At 36.8% G+C, this 20434-nt stretch overlaps 1 protein-coding gene across 2 annotated transcripts in view; it reads right to left on the bottom strand.

Moving 5' to 3' along the window:
* AUH (AU RNA binding methylglutaconyl-CoA hydratase) overlaps positions 1-20434 on the bottom strand; it is a 112765-nt gene that overhangs the window by 69882 nt on the left and 22449 nt on the right. For both annotated transcript variants that reach the window (XM_064642814.1, XM_064642815.1), the window contains one exon: positions 6528-6614. In XM_064642814.1, the coding sequence (XP_064498884.1) occupies positions 6528-6614 (87 nt within the window). The remainder of the gene's footprint in view (positions 1-6527; positions 6615-20434) is intronic.

Genomic DNA, 20434 nt, shown 5'->3' with positions numbered 1-20434 from the left:
AAGGACAACTTTATGCTTTCAGTACCACGCCAGGAGTGCTGCCCTTTTAATACTGATGCGTTCTAGGAACAGAGCCAGAGACCAAGACAGGCAAAGAAAAAGAGCTAACAAACTATTCCTTCTCACTCGGGGATGGAAACATGCAATATCAAACCTGAGCAAGGTGAGGAAAGGGTTGAGTTTTCCAGTGCATCAAACACACAAAATGTGGCTCCCTAGAGAGGGAACAGCCGCTTTGGACAGCAAGTCATACTGGAGGCCTGTTCTAACAGAGTGCAAACTGGCTGTGTTGATCTCAATAGACCATTTGAGCAAGTAGCACCCTCCTTTTGGGTACAGTTACTTTTTGTGGAAGGAAAATTAAAGAGCCATGTCCAGAACATAGCCTCTTTTCCTCATAAAGCAGCACTTGGAATTACTGCCAGTAGGAAAACTAAACTACTGCTGAGGATATGTTGATTTTTGTCAAGGCTGTACAGCAGCACCACAGATCAAAGCAATGAATCAGCAATGCAAAGCCACCTCTGATCTTCAGATCTACACAGAAGGAAAATCAGCTTATTCTAATATTCAGGTCCTCTATTTCAGCATTTCTTTTGTAAGTTTTTAGAAGGTTATTATTGGGGGGGGTGGGGAGGGAAATGTATTAGCAATTGTGGAAGTACTGTTGTCATATAAATAGCTAATAAACATCTTGGTAGAGAAGTTTACTATTGTATTTATTGTCTCTAAAATGGTACAGAATTTAGAATTGTGGTTTTTAATTAAAAACAATCCAGTGCAATTTGACAAAGCCCCTAATTTCTGCTCTGCATGGACAGAACTGTCTGTTTAGGAAACAGGCAACACTTTGTCAACAGGTATCTTAAATTAATTCAATATTAAGAGAAGCAGTAAATCTACTACTGGAAAACAACCAAGAGCTCAGCAACACACTCAGAATGCAAGCAGTCAAGGACTGCATTAGCTATGCAGTACACTTAACCAAAAAGGCAACCACACAACACAGCAAGCGGAATACTGTGCCCTGTGCCAAAATCTCCCTTTCACGGTGTCAGCAACACAAAAACACCATGATGCCTGAGGCAGGCTGCTAAGCATGGCTCTGCTAGCTGTACATTAGTCCTTTTTCAAATCTGATAGCCGTGAAATTTCATTCAGCTTTCCAGTAAATGCCAGTTACAACCTGTATCACTCTTCCCTACGAGAGAAATCCTCAGTTCTTACCAAAAGATTTCCAAACTAGAGTACTCTGCCTTTGATGGCCAGATCTGCCTCCAGCAAACAGATAAATTGGGTAAATGTTACATAAGGAGCAGTAATCAGGCTTGGAGTGTTCATTACTAAACCAGGATTTTAAATGCTAACCAAAGCTCCACAGAAGCCCCAGAAACTCAAATAGCAATATAAGGCACTGCACTGACCTCATCAATTATTATTCTTGCTAACTTTTGAGAACTCACAGTGGGAAGGTGGGGTAGTAGTTGGCAGACCAGAAAACAATTGAAATTTTTATAATCCTGATATCATTCCTGGGATTTCTGAGAGCTTGCATCCAAAACTGAACTGTAGAATGTAACGTGGCACAAAGAAAAAAATTCCCAAGGATGCATGATCTTCAACATTCAAAACTGGAACTTTTTGGAAAAGAGGATGTTCTCCAGAAGGATGATACAAGTGCATTCTTTTAGGTAAGTTAAAAGTTTGGTGATGACTGAAAGAAGCCAGAATAACACAGAAAGGAAGGGAGTGAAAAAAAAAATCTATAGAGATGTATCTGCTTTGAATAAAAATAAAAGCACACAATAAAAAACACAAGTGCAAGCAACTGACCACAAGGTGCTTTCTGAGGATGATCTCATTCAAACTATGTTAAAACTAACATTAAAACTAATCATATCTGTAAAAATTATGTATAAACAAAGTTATTAAATATCACCACTTATTGCAGTTGTATCACAACTTAGGTATCAAAATTAATCATCTGCCTTTCACAAAGTACTGCAAGGTTTGTTATAATGCAACATAATCTACAGAAAACAAGTAATGTCATTATTTTATTAAAAATTTCATTCTTAACTTACTGCAGATCTAGGTTCCATTAGGCCATGAGTAAGGTGTTTTGTCTCCAAATGTGAAATAAAAAACAAGCTGACCACTCTTTAATCTTAGAAAGTAACCAAGAAAGTCAGTCTCCAGTTTTTATTCCCTGCTTGTGGGATTTGGGTACGTGTGCCTATGTTCTTTGGAAGAGCTTTGCTAAACAGTAAGTTTCTCACTTATTAGAGGCTGGGGCCAAATGTCACTCTGAGTAATTACATGTATTGGCTGAGCTGAAATTTTTTCTACAGCTTCACTTTTACTTTCTGTTGAACAAGGTGTTTTTATGGAGGAGTGTGGTTTCTGCATTCAGCCCCATACATAGCCTCAGTTTGTTTTGCAACTGAAATCCCAACAGATAACATATCTACAACAATAATATCACAGCCCAGACATGGACTTAATGGGAGTCATGCTATAAAAATACATATTGAAGATCTGACCCAGAATGATAGGGGTTTTTTACCCCCCAAAGCATCAGAAACAAGTCTTCTGGAAGTCAGTGTAATTTGATTCAATTTAGGCAGGCCTGTCTTGTTGTGCACAGTTACAAGAGATCTATTAAGGCTTTACTCTCCTTGTTTCTTGAGGGTAAAGACAGTCTTACATCTGCAGTGAAGTGCCTCAAGGCAGAATATAGTAATGGACAAGTACTCTTACAAATTCTACTATAAAAAAAAAAAAGAAAAGAAAAAACACAAAAACCCCAAACACACACAAAAAAAATACCAAACCCCAAACAAACCCCCACAATTCTGATATGATCTTAGCAAAAGCAACCACTGCTAAAAATAGAAGCTGTTTTGATTCCCCTCCCCACACCTTAAAGATCTTAAGTGCTGCAACTAATGGCTCAGTTCAGTTTTTTCAGCCCTTTTATGTGTTTATTTTTAAATCAAGTGATATTTACTGCAGTCTTACTACTTCACCCAAATTTAGCAAGAAGTTATAAATTATGCCCATATAAACAAGTGCAGTATGCTTTTAATTTCCAGAAAATTCTCTTCTGTAGCTGTATTCCAAAATGATACTTCAGCTTTTTACAAAACCACTAGCATAAGGATTTTAAATGTAATGAAACTGACAGACACTAAGGAAAGCCTAAGCATGCTAAAAAAGCTAAGTTTATGCAGTTGTTCGAGACATAATTAACCTTTAGTGTATTTTGTCTATAAAGGTAACTTAATGGTCTTCTTTCTGAAAGTATAGCTAAAAAGAAGCATCTCCTTACTAGGTCACACGTCTGAATACAAATTATCAAAACATGACCTAGTTCTGAAAAGCAAAAAGTAGAATACATTTTAAATGAGATTAAAGCATTTAACTCAGAAAAAGAACAAAGTAGGAGATTGGAAATATTTTTCCCTGGCTATACCACATTCTCAGTGGTAAATACTAATTTGAAAATGGTTTCTCCTCATTAACCACCTCACAACATTCTAGTTGTTCCCAGGCAGGAAAAATATCATTATCATTTTCAATATACAGATTCATTGCAGTAACCAAATGCAAATAAAATGTCCCCATAGTTCCACAAAAACTACATTCTGTAATGACAGATCACTTCTTTAGAAAAAAAAAAAGGAAAAGAGCTAAGAGCCTCTGACTTGCTACAAAATTATATTCACTTCTTTTCATAAGGACATCACACAACAGGACATCTTGTGCTGCCACCTAATCTAAACTCATAATTTTTGTTTTATATTCTCTACTAGTTCCTGGTATAGGGAATTACACACAGAGTCCCCACCTGGAGTACTACATTCAGCTCTGAGATCCCCTGCACACAAAGGGCTTGATCTGTTGGAGTGAGTCCAGAGGAGGGACACCAAGTTGATTAAGGGGAGGGAGCACCTCTCCTGTGAGGAAAGGCTGGAGCATTTGGGATTTTTCACCCTGGAAAAGAGAAGTCTTTGGGGTGACCTAATTGTAGCCTTCTAATACCTGAAGGGAGCCTACATGAAAGATGGAGAGGGACTTTTTACAAGGGCATGGAGTGACAGGATAAGGGACAATGGCTTCAGACTGAGAGTAGATTTAGATTAGATTTTAGGAAAAAGTTCTTTACTGTGAGGGTGGTGAGGCACTGGAACAGGTTTCCCAGGGAAGCTGTGGATGGCCCATTTTTGCAGGTGTTCAAGGCCAAGTTGGATGGAGCTCTGAGCAACCTGGTCCAGTGAAAGGTGTCCCTGCCCATGGCAGGACGTTGGAACGAAATGATCTTTAAGGTCTCTTCCAATCCAAACCATTCCATGGTTCTATGATTTTTTAATTGATTTGCAAAGACCCTTCAGAAAAATGTTAGAGCTGTTTCATAACTACATCTACTGCTGTCATAATATGTTCAAAAAAACTATGCATCAAAGATGTATATACTGGGAATACATCATGTGACCTAAAAATTAAAGCTACTTATACAGTATGCATGTTTAAACATACATGATATGATAATTGACCAGTAATATTAGAAGTGATATCTCAATATTCTTCTCTAGTCCTTTAAAAATTAACTAGGAGAACCTTGTAGTGACTGTTCTGTTTATGTTTTAAAGTGGAAATGGCAAAATGGGGAGAGGGAGGGAGTAAGGAAAGGGGAAAGGGAGAAGGGGGAGAAAGAGGCAAAAACGAGAGAGGGGAGAGAGACACAGTCAACCTAAGCAAAAAGTTTTGTTACAGTATGAGACAAGGGCTATGAGGCTTCTGTTTTTCAACCAGAGGCATATCTAATAGCTATTACATCCCCACACAAACCTTCCTATCTAGGTACTTCACTGGCCTGGGTTCTCAAATATTAATTCCACTACCTCACAATTCCAGGCTTCTTTCTTGAGAAAGAGACTAGAGATCAATGAATAAAAGCACTCATAGAGGTTTCCTGAACCTCAAGTAATTCACTGTAACTATAATGATCCAGTGTAAACTTTCAGATAACACTGAAAATTTGCTTACATATTTAGTGGTTAAACAGTCTTACAGGAACCTTAATGAAGATGAAGACTATAAAATATTTTTCTCAAAGATTTTTTTTCAACTCTGAGGCAAAATAAAGCATCAAATCACTGTGAATATTTTCCATCATTCAGTGCAGAATGCCGTATTCAAATACTTCAGGCTTCAGAAATTTTCTCACTTTAAAATCCAAAAATAATTGAATTAAAAAACTCCACTTACTAATCACCGGAAAATCTTGAAACCAGTTGCCCCTATTTAAACATTAACAGCAGCTCAAAGTGTTTCCAGTAACTTCAGGCCAAGGAAGGCTGAAAAAATGTTAGTGCTAAGGAAGCCTCCCAAAATTCTTACAAAATCCTGAACTGAACAATTTGTTGCTTGGCATTCCAACAGAAGGACAAACACCAGCATGATATACAACATTAGCTGCAGGAAATTAATGATCTAAAATTAATGATTCTAGGCATGTCACAGATTTTACTTATTTAAAGAGCCCTGACGGTCTACTGTCATGTCAAAGACATGACATTCATTTGAGGGCACAAGTTTCTCCATGAAGTACCTAATCAAAGACACATTCTTCAGCAGTTTGTCATTTACCTGAAAAAACATACTGGTATACATTCATAACATTCTGCCAAACCAATATCTGACACAGTGTTCTTAAGGAAATGTATCTAAAAACATTTTCTGAGAAATTATTTATTCCTCTGAGTTTCGTGCCAAAATTTCAAGTGGCAGAATATGTTTCATACGTAAATGAAATGCAGAAAATTAATTGCTTAGAACCTGGAACACTACACTTCTCTTTTCAACAGAACATACTGGCAATACCCTGTTGAAAAACAATTATATTAAAACTGATCATCAGAGATGTAAAAATATGATTATTTGATGGTGAATTCATAATGTAGAACTTACAGAGAAATTGTACCTTAAAAACTGGTACAAGTCCATTAAAATCTCAAACTATTAACAGGTTTTACTACACCAGAGCAACTGCATATTAAGCAAAATTTTAGAAGGCTTAGTAGCTAAATTTCTATCAGCCGTCGATGTTTAACATGTTTCTACAATGTATTAGACCATACTAATTATACCAACCACAAGAATTCAACAGTGAAAATTAAACTGTAAAGCACTTGGATGTCACTGAACAATCCATCTTTTACAAAAACAGAAGGGAAAATCACCTCTATTCCCGTTGAGATTTAGCTTTTCTAGTGTTCTTTAAAAAATTCCAACTCATTTTGGAACATTTTAAAAGAATAAATGCATGATGATTCATGTTTATCAACACACTCCATAATCCTTACTGAGTGCCTTCCAATTCAAGATCTGTGATGTGAAGCTAAACAGTTATGGGTATCCTACTACCTGTCAAGAATTAACCATGCCTGTTTATGTTATTCCTCTGATCTAATGCTTCTCAGGTTAAAGTTACAACAACATTGTTCAAGGGAGAGGTTACTTACCCAATTCATTAATAGTTGCTCTCGCTCTTGAGACAAAAGAACTAACTTCACTTGAGTGCATTTTTGCCCTTTCTTTAAGGTCAGCACCTGTAAGTGACATTTCACACACACGTTAGCAAGCTCTATACAGTATTGTTAATGTATTTGCAAAAGTAAAATATTCCTTCATTCATAGAAAATATAAATCTACTTTTAGACAAGGAGTTTAAATTGGTCACATAAATTTTCCACAGATTTCAAGGAAAGCATGACCTATTTATCCAGGAGATAAAAAAAAAAAAACAAACAAACCAAAAACCAACCAACCAAACAAAAAGATAAATTATCATAACCAGATTTTCAAGAAGTATATTCTTCCCAGTGACATTTCTTCTTCTCATATTAAAATTGAGAATTTATGCTTATAGTTCATCTGACATACTATTTTATTTTCCCAACTGTGTCACAAAGTCTGATAAATACGTGGTTTTCATATTGTGCTCTTGTTATTCTTTTATTGGTAGATCATACAATACCTAAGGTGCATGGTTTTACATTAACAGACAATATTTATCTAAATAAAAATCTACAGTGGACCTAGTACCATTTTTTCAACTCAGTTTCAACTCATTTGCTGAAATGTATTTTTGAATAAGCTACATACCATCATCATTTTTGCTCTTAAAAAATGCCACAGCTTGAAAATTTTTATCTATTTCTTTATGAATATAGGAGAATTATTCTGTTTAACAAGCATACTGTAACTAGACATGGATACAAACATTTTTAAAAATTCACTTGTAGTATAACACTGACATTTTCTCTCATGAGTGTGTAAAAAAGAATAACTGAGCCGTAATAATAGTAATAATAATAGCTAGATAGAGAAGCCCCTCTTTCTTACAGAGGAAGAATACATAAAAGAGACAAAATCTGCATAGACACATTTATTCTCCAAAGAAGTGAAACAGTTACATGGCAACTGCACATATATTTTTTCTATTTGGTAAAAAGTAACCTATTGAGCTAGTCTCTAGGCATATGGCTAAATAAGGCAAATAACCAATGTTAAAAAAAAACAGTTTCATGTTTTTCGACCCTGAGAATCAAAATACTATCCATTCAGGAAAATGCACTGAACTCAGATTAAGTGAAGACTGCAGATTAGAATTAAGTTACACAGTCATAGGTTTCCCCTTTTACCTTTCTGGACTTAACTCATGCTAGGCCCTCTTGACCCACTTCATCAAACATAGTTTTAGACATACTTTTATTGACAGCATTAGTTGTAACTCACAGCTCTAGTCGAGCTCTGTGAAAATCAGTCTCTCTGACATTTTCTGATGGACATTCAGCTGTTGATTTACAGTACCAAGCCCAACAATTCAGCTCTACATTTGCTCTTTCTACTTCCATCATAGCAAAGTTCCTTATTGCACCAGGATTTCTGCTCTCCTTTTACCCATGTCAATAAAAAAAACAATGAAGCATCAGTCCTGGTTGCAATTTGCATGTTTCCCACTAAGTAAAGTCAAGTTTAATTTACACTATAAGGCACTTTTCCAAAAAACTTCCACACAACCTTCTAGGATGTGCCCCAGCTGAAGACAGTATGACAGGACAGTTGACCAGACATACAAATATACGAGTATAAAACAGGAATTAGTATGGTCAAGTCTGCACTGCAGCAAAATTGCAACTGCTACCTTGGCAATTCACAATCATTGCACAGAGAAATCTTGCCAGGAACCTGAAAAGCAAACACAGTTTGCATCCATAAATCTGGATAGAACTGATTCACATAAAACTGCAAGCGACTTTCACAAATGCATTTATGTATAGAGCTAAAAGGAGCTTCATGAAACTTCATGTCAAAACCTGCTTTAAAAGTTATGTCAGCAACTGTGTGAACAAAATATATCATCTATTTTTTATCAGTTAATGTCTGGTCTAGCTTCTACAACTCTGGCCAAATCATTGCCTTTATAAGAACAACACAAAACTGTGTGCTTTATTAACAAGAAAACTGTTTGGCTGTGTAATCTGACTCAAAGTTTCCACACACTGAAATCCTGCTTACTTGTCATACCCTTGAAAAGAATTAGAAATAAAACATCTAGCATTACTGTTAATAAAATCTTCTGTCAATATATGATTAAGACAATTTTTAAGTCTTGATTTATTCAGACTAATGGAAAAATGGACTCAATCAAAAAACCTCAACCCTTCTAAAACAAAAAAAATTAACAAACTGCAGACTTCTTCCTTCAGTTAGAATATACATTCCCTTGAAGACCTTTACAGAAATCTATTAAATTTTAAAAAAAACCCTTGTGAAGGAATGGATTAATATGTACCTTCTAATTTAAAATTAATGATTTTAATTACTGTAAAGAAATATCAGATCTTAGTGCCATAACCAACTTTTGTAATCTAACATTTCCCTTTTTAAGTGTTTCTCCCTTATAAATGCCAAGGAAGTGGAAAGAGTCCTTTCGGTAGCCCTTTTTCTATTTTAGCTCTCCAAAGCATATTAATAGTAACTGTAACTTTCTGAGGGAAGAATTTCAGTCAGAAGCCACTCCAAAAGAACACACGCCTTGGCATCCTCTGGTTCACAGGAGACAGAACTGCCACAAACTTAATACTTTTGTTACTGTTGTAAAGATTTGACTTCTGGTCAAAGAATTATTAAGAATTCTGTGACCCAAATAGCAGAGAACTATTCAGATGTTTCTTCAAAATCTGTTCTCAAGTCAGAAGCAGAAAAGGCTAAGTTTCTGAAGCCAGCCATGAAGGGGACTGCAGATTCGACCAGAGACTTTGCTCTCTCAGCTACAGAAATCAAAGACCGCTCCTCTCACCCCAAGTTTTCTCCTTCAAAGTAGCTGAAAATAGTATTTGCTCAACTGCTGAGAGCAACAAAGTAGACAGGCTTTTCAAACCACAAAAACTCTGACACAACGAACCTCTGCAACTTTCCCATGGGCCACAGCTGAAATCTGTGGGCACGTTTGACCCAGCTGCTTCCCCCTATCCACTCCCAAACGACTCCAGGGGCTGTACTGTGGGTCTATTGCTCCCACCCACATTGAACAGAGGGCTCTCTAAGCCCTTCTACCCAAGAAAGAAAGGGCAAACCTGAGCTACCAGTGAGCTGAGGCAAACTAACTGTTTCAGTTTTGATTACACACTGTAATTATGTCCCCACATCCATCCGGTTTGTACTGGAGCATGAATCATTGTTTTCTGGCGCTTTCTGGCATCTCAGTGCTTCGTCCCACTAATTCATTCTCATCTGCTCAGAATACTAACAAAAGCTAGCCAAAACCAACTGTGATTTTAGGAGTCATGTTCCCCAACTCTCACCTTCCTGCTCCCAGCACTTTATCAGCTCTTTTCTAAAGATTATAAAATGCCATTTTCAAATTACTAGCTGCTAGTACAGGACAAAAGAGAAGTGCCACAGTGAAAGACAACACTGTCAGTGCCATCAACCACTTCCTCCTACAGCTACATTAGGAGTCGGTCAGGTACTCTCCACTTGTGAATAAACTCCTATTGAATCAATTCACCGAAGTATCACTTCCAAATTTACACAGAAGTTCTCTCTGGTAGGAGAGAACTTCCCTGCAGACTTCCAATGAACAGATCTGTTTGAAAAACACCAGTATAAACAGCAGTCTTTAGGACGTCTGCTGTGCAGCAAGTACACACACTGGTCTTTCCAGATCAATTCTTGAAACTGATGTGAGGAAGACGCATGCTGTTCTAAATACCACCTACACTTCCACTGAAGTCTGTCAATCCAAAAGGTAGAAATGTCTGTTTGATTTTGATCCATCACTTTCTTATTCCCCTCCTCCAACACTGGCAGAAAATAGGAAGGTTGTTTTTTTTTTTTTTTTACCTTACTTCCCCTAAATATGAAAACCCCGCCGGAATAACTCTCATTTGCATGGTTTTAAACATTACCCTACTCAAAGGTTAGCTGTTGTACACTGTCAGTTGAGAGAGTTTTCTCAGCATGTGCCTGACTTCCATTTCACAATGATGCCAGAGAAAATGTTTATTTGAGAAAGCCAAGGGCAAGCCAGCAAGATGAGCACATTGCTGTTATTCACCAGCATTTTTCCACTTGCAGGTATGTACGACAAGGATGGCTATTTAATTTAGAGAACATACCAAAGGAAACCAAGTTTTACAGTGATTACTCTGACCCCTCTTGCCTTTTTTGGATATTTTCACAAACTTTCTAAACATAATTTATATACTGTTGAAAAGCTATGTGTTGTGTTTGAAAAATACGTTCCAACATCTTTGTACAAGCCTCACTTTTAAAATACTGTAAATGCCTAGAAATCTTCTTGTACAGACTGTTCTATACTACTTCCAAAACACACCACAAAATCTCTAAACTAAAAAGGCATAAAATTTAAAGGTTTATATATGATACTTTAAAAATTAACTTTGTAAATAAATATTTTTCATTAAAAAATAAGTCCTTTAGAGAGTTGGCACACCAAAATTATACAGTGAAGTTACTCTACCAAGTGTCAAAAGGTGCCCAAAGTGTCTTTTGTCTGAGAAAATGCTACTACACTTTTTCTAAGAGAATTTCTTTTAATTTTGTGAGAGAAATAAGACATTTTGGCAAAAGGTTTTACAGGAGTAAAATACAACCAAGAAAAGCATTTCACTAAAACACTCAACAGAAAGACACAGTTCACAGAAAACACCCACTACAAACAATCAATATAGCAGCTTCAGTAAAACACAATTCATTTAAGTTACCCACAAAAGGAGGAAAAGAGTAAAAGAAGAAAATAGATTAAAAGAGGAAAGAAAAAAGAAGAAAGAAAGAAAGAGAGAAAGGAGAGGAAAATAGTTACCAACATCTTTTTTCTCCAAATTTCTAAGTTTCAGAAATAAAGCTTTTACATCCTGAAATCTATTTAGGACAACTTAACTCCCAGTTTTGAACAGCAACTGCAATACTTCATGAAACAAATACATTTATTTAGAGACAGTGTCAAGTCTAACCCAAGTAAAACTTTGTTAATACAGTAACAGGCTATGAATATTATTCTATTGATATATATTTCCAGTTTATATCCATAAAATCCTTTTAAAAACCCAAAAAGCATAATTTGAATTTGATTATAACAATGTCACCATGAAGATTAATGATTTTTATTTTGCTTTCAACTAACATCTTTCTGTATGTAAAGCTATATGCTTGACAAATTACAGCACAAACAAAGTCAGTGACTACTGAAATCTCTAGCCCATGTAAAAGAAAAATGTTTTATGCTTTGCAGACAAAGTATCTTGAATACAAATTCGTTCAGTCTGCTCAAACAAGAACAGACAGAATGCATCATAACTATGGGCTATCATGGGCAACCTTTCAAAAAGTAACAAAAAAACTTATCATCTGTTTGGTAGAATAATAGACTGAAGTCTAAACTGGAAGGAATCTCTAGAGAATCACCTGGTCCAACCTTCTATTGAATGTACAGCCCTCAATTAGGTTATCCAGGTCACTCTATACATCCTTGCAAACAGAGTACTTTTCTCTGATACTACCAGGCACAGGATGACCCGTTCTCTCTCCCTCCTCAGCAACCTCCAGTCCTGTAATCACCTTATGCTGGCCTGTTAAGTGCTGAGTAGAATAAGCATGTCTTGATCCGCTGATGGTTTTCTTCCTGATGCAGTCCATGACACTGTTTGCCTCCTTTACTGCCACAGTACACCACTAGCTCACGTTATGCTTGCTGTTCCCCAGAACCCACAGGCCCTCTGCAGCAGAGCTGTACCCCAGCCAGTCAGTTCCCAGCCTGTCCTGACACTGAAGTTTACTCAATTCCAGGTGCAGTTCCTACTTATCTTTGTTAAAAGTCATGCAATTTTTGTTGGTCCAATTTTCCAGCCTGTCAACATCTCTCTGAGTGAATAGTGGCTCCTCCTTCCCACCCACTTCCCTCCCCTTCCACTTTGAAGTCATCTGCAAACTCAGTGAGGGTTTGATCCTACGATTAGAACATCTACAAAGATATTGGATAGCACTGCCAGAGCCCACACTGATCCTTAAGGAACCCCACTCCAAAGACCACCTGACAGTTTGACTTTGAGCCATTAACATCACATTATCCTTTGATCTTTACAGGTGAGCCAAATTCCATGGTCTGTATGTCCAGACTGTAACTTACCAACTTGTCTACAGGAGTAGTACAGGTGAACTCATCAAGTGCCTTGTTAAAGTCCAGGTAGACAGCATTCATAACTCTTCTTTCATCCACTGAACCAGTGGTTCCATCACAGAAAGCATCATGTCAGTCAGGCACAATTTATCCTTGGTAAACCTGAGCTGGTTTTTCCCAGCCACTTCCTTGTCTTTCACGTGCCTGAAAACAACTTCCACAAACACCTGTTCCGCAACTTCCCCCAAGAAGGAAGTGAGACTGACTAGTCTGCAATTTCCCAAATTTTCGTTTTTGCAGATGGGTAAAATATTTGCCCTTTTGCAGTCACTTCAATGACCTTTTGAATAAGATAGGTGGTGGACCAACTCAGACACATCCAAACAGTTCCTGTTCACATGTGTGTGTCCAACTGGTACAGCTGGACTTTAATGCAGTCCTCCTCTACTGTCAGTGGTGTGCCATTTACTTTGTTGCTGCTTCTTGGCACAGAGACTTGGGACCTGACCTTTCTCAAGCAGACCAAGGCAGAGGGAAAATGGAATACTTCTTTCTACTTTTCCTATGTTGTTCATAATTAAGCTGCCAGTCCCACGCACCCAGTGGACCTACATTTTCCTTGACCTTATGCTTGGTACTAACATACCTACAGGAGTTTTTCTTGTTACTCTTGACACCTTTTGCCAGTTCAAACTCCAGTTGAGCTTCTTGCATCCTAAGCATATCTCTGCATAACTGAGTGGTTTGGAAGTCCTATTTTCCAGGTGTAAGGTGAATAAAAAACTCCTCCAAAAATATAAAAAGGATATTCAAGAGATTAAAAGACAGGAATTTAATTTTTTTAAAAGAATGAAAATAAATATTCAAATCTAAGTGCTTAAAAGCTACAGAACACACAAAATAAACTTATAATTTATGGAATATATTTCAATGCATTCCTAAATATTTTCAAGATTTTAGATTCAAATTGACTCTGTAATACTTATAAATCAATTACAAATTCAGAACACTAAGAAATGAATCATCATTGCATCAAGAATCATTAATTTTAATGCAGAGGTATGAGAGATCTGAAAGTTAAGAATAAAAAGTGAAAAAAAATAGTACCAAAATACCTACTGAACAAAGAACAGCTAGCAACTTGCTTCTAAGGATCAACTTCTTCTTTGAGTACTACTGAGAAGAAAGACCTTACAAAGCAGTACAACTTACTCTACATTTTCTGTTCTATGAGATTTTATATTTAAATTTAAAATCAAACATGTGCATGTAACAGGTAAAATTTATATCAAAAGATCATTCCCTCAAAGATTAATCTCTAAGAGAACAATACATTGTTGGAAAAACATGGCTTTGTATAACACCTTTTTTTTTTTAAGTTTCCTTAAGGATAAATAAAAATCTAAGAGTCACATTAACTTTATCTACACTGTAGAGCACTTTGAAACTTTTCAATGAAGAAAGAATCCCACAACAGTCCCCTTTGATAAGTCCCCACAAAGTTTTATTCAAACTCTCACATGTTCTCACATTTAATTTTTCCTTTATATTTATTTTTTAATTTGAAGTTAAACAGACATGACCACCACTTTTACGTGGCAAACACGACTTGGATCTCTACATTTTAGTGCACTTCTGTTGTGGTTTAACCCCAGCTGGCAACTAAGTACCACACAGCCACTTACTTACTCCACCTCCCATGCCTGTGGGAAGGGAAGGAGAATGAGGAAAAGGGTTAAGATCAATTTAATAATGAAAATAAAATAAGAATAATCATCATTATCATCATCACACCACCAACAACTGATACAACAAAAAAAAGAGAGTCAGAAATAAAACGCAAGAAGAAAGAACAAGTGATGCACAATGGCTCCACTCGCTGACCAATGCCCAGACCATTCCCCAAAAGTGACTGGCAGCTCCCAGCCAGCTCCCCCCAGTTTATATAGTGGGCATGATGTTCCATGGTATGAAATATCCCCTTGGCCAGTCTGGGTCAGCTGTTTGGGCTGTGCTCCCTCCCAGCTTTTTGTGCACCTGCAAAGTCCTTGACTTAGGGCAAGCACTAGTTAGACAACAACCAAAACATCAGTGTGTGATCAATATTATTCTCACATGGAATCCAGAACACAGAACTGTACCAGCTACTAGGAAGAAAATTAACTCTGCCCAAACCAAAAAAAAAAGCACTTTAACGATTCCAACAAAGGTAGGAAACAAAAAACACACAGTAAAGAAGTCAGTAATATATCACGAAATATTAAGCAAGTGCTGAAAATCTTCTCATATAAAATGGAATGGAGAACTAACTCCAAAAGTTACATGTAAGTATTCAGAACTCGGTTTTCCAGATGCACAAAATTCTTAGCAAGTCAGCACACTGTAAAAATACAAAATTATTTGAAATTAATACAAATAAGGGTACCCATGCTCCCAGGCATTAGGAAGAAACTGAGTATACAATGTACTTATAAAAGTAAAACCAGTGCAGCACCACGGGACCCAGCCTAACAGTGAACAAATATACTAAGGAGCTGGCTCTGAAGTGCCAAAGAGATATAAACTAACAGTCACTGGCTGAAAACACACATCTTGGTCCTACGCCTACCTACCTGGGTTATCTCTCAGCCTTTGGTGCAGTTAGTTACACAAACGTACTATGGAGATTATGACACGCTTTTCATAACTCCCTGTTAAATAACATTTTAGCTAAGAAATTAGTTCACAACATACAGTCAGCACAAGGTTTTCCAAGCATCTTTAGTAACCTGAGAGAAAGCACGTTTCATAACTTAAGGATAACCACCTACTATCTATCATAACCATTTCCTTTACTGAACAGCAACCAATTCTGCCACACACTTGTAGAGACACAAATCTTTGCAAATACCACCCGCACCATGTACAAAGAAAATGCATTTACATGCAACTGTGATAAAAAGCAAGTTGTATTCTAAATTTCAAAACAAAATGAGAAGGATGCTTGCTGTAGTCATTTTAATTGGGGGAAAAACAGTTTGGCACACAGGATGACCTGTATGTTTCCTACATACGGAAGTCATCTCAACGAATAAAACTATTTTATTTTTTTTTTATGTAAGACTGTATATTCCTGAAGTTCTCTAAATATGGATATATGATTTTTGAGACAAAACTAATATTGATGTTCTTCCATATAAGACTTACTTTCACAATTTATTAGCATGGCTTGATAACCTCACTTTTTACACACATCCCCTGTGTGTCACAGAAACATTCCTGAGAATCATCAAACTGTGAAGAACAAACAAAATGTCTGCAATTCCTATATGTCTGAGCCTGTGGCAGGATGCCAGTCCTAAACATTCCCTCTGGTAAGATGGCAGCATTACAGCTCCACCACTATATGTTATCTTATATATCTTGCAATAATTTACACACAGATCAGCATATTTAAAGCACTAGCTGCTATATCAGTCCCCATAAATAGGATATTTCAGAAAGTACAACTTCGGAGGCACAGGGGAGTTTTGCCTTTTTTTTCTATTTCCTTTCAGCTTTTCAATTCCAAACCTTTCTGAATGGCCCAGGTGCTAATTCACACAGGTTTCCACTTCAAATCCAGGAATCCTGAATATAAATTACTAACTTCATATACAAAAGTTCTACAATCCCCTTCCAATGCCTATGCAAATTCAGACCAGATATAGATTAAAGTCAGCTGGCTCTTTTTCCATGCTGTCTGTCCAGATCTAAATTTAGACACACCCAACAATATTCCTCCTGTTAACCTTTTCTACTGCAAAAGAAAGGCAGCATTACACCTCATATGCCTTTCCTGAATTCATCTTCACTTGAAGGGGGGAAAAAAGAATCATTATAAAGATATTAACCTCATCTCTTCAAAATAAAGTAATTTTTTTTCCCAAACACCAACCAGTTTTCTTTGTGAAACTTCCATCATCCAGTCACTCTCTAGTCCCTGTCCTCTTAACAGCTTTGTCACAAGAGGGTTTTGTGCAGTTTCCTCCCTGAAACATGAAAGAGACCGGTTGTGTTGGGTTTGGCTAGGGTAGAGTTAATTTTCTCCACAGTGTCTAGTATGGGGCTCTGTTTTGGATTTGTGCTGAACACAAGGTTGATAACACAGAGATGGTTTTGTTATTGCTGAGCAGGGCTTACATAGAGCCAAGGCTTTTTCTGCTTTTCATGCAGCCATCCTGGGGAGGGAATCTGGGGGTGCATGGGAGGCTGGGAGGAGACACAGCCAGGACAGGTGACCCAAACTGTCCCAAGGGATATTCCAGACCAGGTGACATCCTGCTCAGTATATAAAGCTGGGAAGAAGAAGGAAGAAGCTGGGGCTGTTTGCAGTGATGCTTGTCTTGCCATGTCACCATCACATTTGATAGTCTCCTATGGACTGAGATGGCTGAACTCTGCCTGCCCAGAGGAAGCAGTGAATTAATTTTTTGTTTTGCTTTGCTTGTGTGCATGGCTTTTGCTTTTCCTATTAAGCTGTCCTATCTTAACTTATGAGTTTTCTCTCTTTTACTCTTCTGATTCTCCCTCTGATCCCACCGATGAGGGAGTGAGAGCAGCTACATAGGCTTAGTTGCCAGCTGGGGTTAAATCACAACAGGAGTACTGGTGGAAATACAAGAATGGTACAGTTACCTGTTTCCAAACAGGTAAATTAAGACAATATTAATTTTGGTTCTGTGCTATGTCTCACTTCTGGTGACTTCTGTCAGGCTAACAAATCAGGACTAGCAGAAGACAGGCAAAAAGGCTGTGTAATTTTTGACTCTCAGATACAGAAGGAGGAGAAAGTGGTGGCAGTAGTGAGTGGCTACGAACCACAAAGACAGGCCTTTAGAACAATCAAATCTTGACAAACCTATTTGCCCCAATCTTAGAATAATACCCTATAAAACATCCCAACTACAGGACAAGGCTATGAGTTTACATCATGGTAATGCTAAATATCAGCATTTAAAAAATGTTGTGATTATTATTCAATATATAGCATTTTCTTTTTAAACAAAACAACCCCCAGCACAGAAAAAAAAAAAAAAAAAAAGTAAAGCTATTTCCTATACCACTTTGATTTCTATGTTATTTCCACAACAAGATTACAGAAGTACTTCTTTAGTCATTCTGGTAGTCCGAACAACCAACTTCCTCAAATCACGTTTCGTTTTCAAATTCAACCTTCACTAAGAGAACTCCTACATTCAACATAACTGAATTCTTATACAGAATGGCAAAGTTCAAATAAGACAACCCTAAAAGCTGCATTTTTTACCCTATTATTTAGCTCGAGACTAATGGTGCAATCATTAATCGTGATTTCTATTTATATAAGATTTCTTATTTATATAAGAAAATCCTCTGAAGAGATCAGCGCCGGAGCTCTTGTTTTTTAAAGAAAGATCTAAAACTAATTTACTACTGAAAAAATAGTATAAATGTAGTACTGCATCTCAAGTGTATCAACTGCAATAGCTTTGCCGTGAGTCTGCTAATATCTAACTCCTATAATGACAACTGACACACAGTTTTCTATCTTCTGATTCATAAGAAGGCGTTCCTAAAACTTGCTAATGCTGAGATTCTTCATCCTTCTTCTCAAACCTGAAATGAATATTCAGACTGAACATTCTTAGCAAGCAGTTATGAAGCCTTTCATCCTGAACATGAACGCACCCAAAATTTTCAGCAACCCGCTGTTTGTTCCACTTTGATTTCTAATAAGTTCAGTACTCAAAAGAAAAGACATCTTTCATAGCACTATTACAGATGACTGACTCAAATATTTTGCATATACCATATATCTGACCACTACTTATATTTTTTTTAATGTTAAAAGGAATTGATACTGCTGGGTTTATCTATTTTGAATAGCAGTAAGTACAAAAATAGTTAACTAACAGCACACCCAGTTTTATGAGCTGTAAATAGAAAAAGAGGAAGTGTGTTATGTGGTAAAAAAGAGAAAGTCAGAATTTCTTCCAAAGAAGTCCTGAAGCCAGTATTCAGGCATAAATCCTATTAAAAAAAGGAGAAGTTCTTCCTGAGAAGAAACACAGATTGAACTGTTACATTACCTGGATGCAGACAAAGGCATGGGTGAAAGCCTTTTTCTTCTTTCTTCACTACCCTCAGTTCAATCCCTTAATCTTGAAGGCATCATCCAGTATCTCTGTGGCAGCCTTAACCGCATTGGTGTATTAGCTGGAAACTTCCAGCAGGTCAAGACTCAATGACGCTGGATTCTGTGCAGCTATGCAGCAAGTGATATTTTCAATGGAACATTTAAAGAAGCAGGTAAATAATACATACAGTATATGAAAATATAAAATCATCTTGTGAAGGATATCTGCAAAAATCATCATGTTCTGCTGCCTCCCAATTACAAGATGATAATTTTTGATGCACACATCAGATCACAAACAAAGCTGAGGAAAGACTTGAAATAATGACCTTAGAAAGACTGCATGAGGTGAAAACTGAGTTTGACTAGAAACCTTTTCAAGCTATAGCTTGATTTTTGTCGGAAAACTCAAACTGGAGAAGAAAAGTCTTCTAGGTTAAAGGTTAAAGACACAGAGCTCGGCTTTGGCAACTCAAAGTCTACTCAGAAAGCGTAAATTTTGAACTGAAAAAAAAAAAAGCATTAAGACGGCTGGCATTGCTGCACAAACATCTCTAGCTCATATTAACAGTGGGACAGTACTCAAGGCCAAAGTCTCACCATTCTACACAGTACTGTGTGAAAGTAACAACTAGTATGTGAGCCATGAGTAGGAACATCTCTTAATTATCCTTTGTTCACACAAAAGTCAGACATGAAACCAGCAGCTGCAATTCTATTTCTCACAAGCAGTACTTCCCCTTATCCCCTGTGTCCCCAAAGGCTTCAAACTGACTCAGAAAAATAAATCAGAGTGCTTTCAAACAGAAAAATTTCCCATCCACTGAACGCATTTTGAGCACCAATATTGCAAATTCAATTCTATTTTCTAAGGACTTGTTATTTTAAAATACTTCAGAGATATTTGATCTCTTCTATTTTTAAAAGACTATCCAAGAGACTTGTCAGCAAACTACTTCAGAGAAGAAAAGAAAAAAAAGGAAAGGAGATGCAACACTGGAGTGTTACCTGCTATCTAGAGGGCTTAAAAAATTATACAGATTGGTGATATTCATGCCCAGAGCTCAATCACTTAAAAACCATGTCCATCCACATGCATTCAGTAAGTTCCAGCTGGTGACAGGAATTCCACAAAGAAATGGTAAAATACCAACAAAATACGATTTTAGACCTAATTTTTTTATATCCTACAAACCCTGATGCTTCACTATTAATATAAACTTTCTACATTACATTGGAATTTTGCTGAGGGACAGTGTAGAGAACTAACTACCTACCTGCAATTTTTATCATTAAATAATTTGGAGGGGATTGTATTTTGTTAAAACAGGCAGGATCTGACTAAAGGTCACAGAATTTCTTTTACTTATTGGAAGTTTTTCTTCATATTTGAATCAATTAGCATATATATATATATATATGTATATATATAGTTGCATTTTGCCCAATTCTATGCCATTTATAAAAGCAAGTATGAAACTAACTGTTAAAACTGTCTTAAGATGAAAATGCCACAGATTCAGATATGTCTAAATACCTCTGCTACACGATCATTTTATTTATTCTTTTCAAGAGCAAGTGAAAAA

The sequence above is a fragment of the Pseudopipra pipra genome, chromosome Z (assembly GCF_036250125.1).
Source record: "Pseudopipra pipra isolate bDixPip1 chromosome Z, bDixPip1.hap1, whole genome shotgun sequence".
NCBI classification, from domain to species: domain Eukaryota; kingdom Metazoa; phylum Chordata; class Aves; order Passeriformes; family Pipridae; genus Pseudopipra; species Pseudopipra pipra.
The sequence above is the reverse complement of the archived record's forward strand: the minus strand, read 5'-3'. Positions and strand labels throughout refer to the sequence as shown.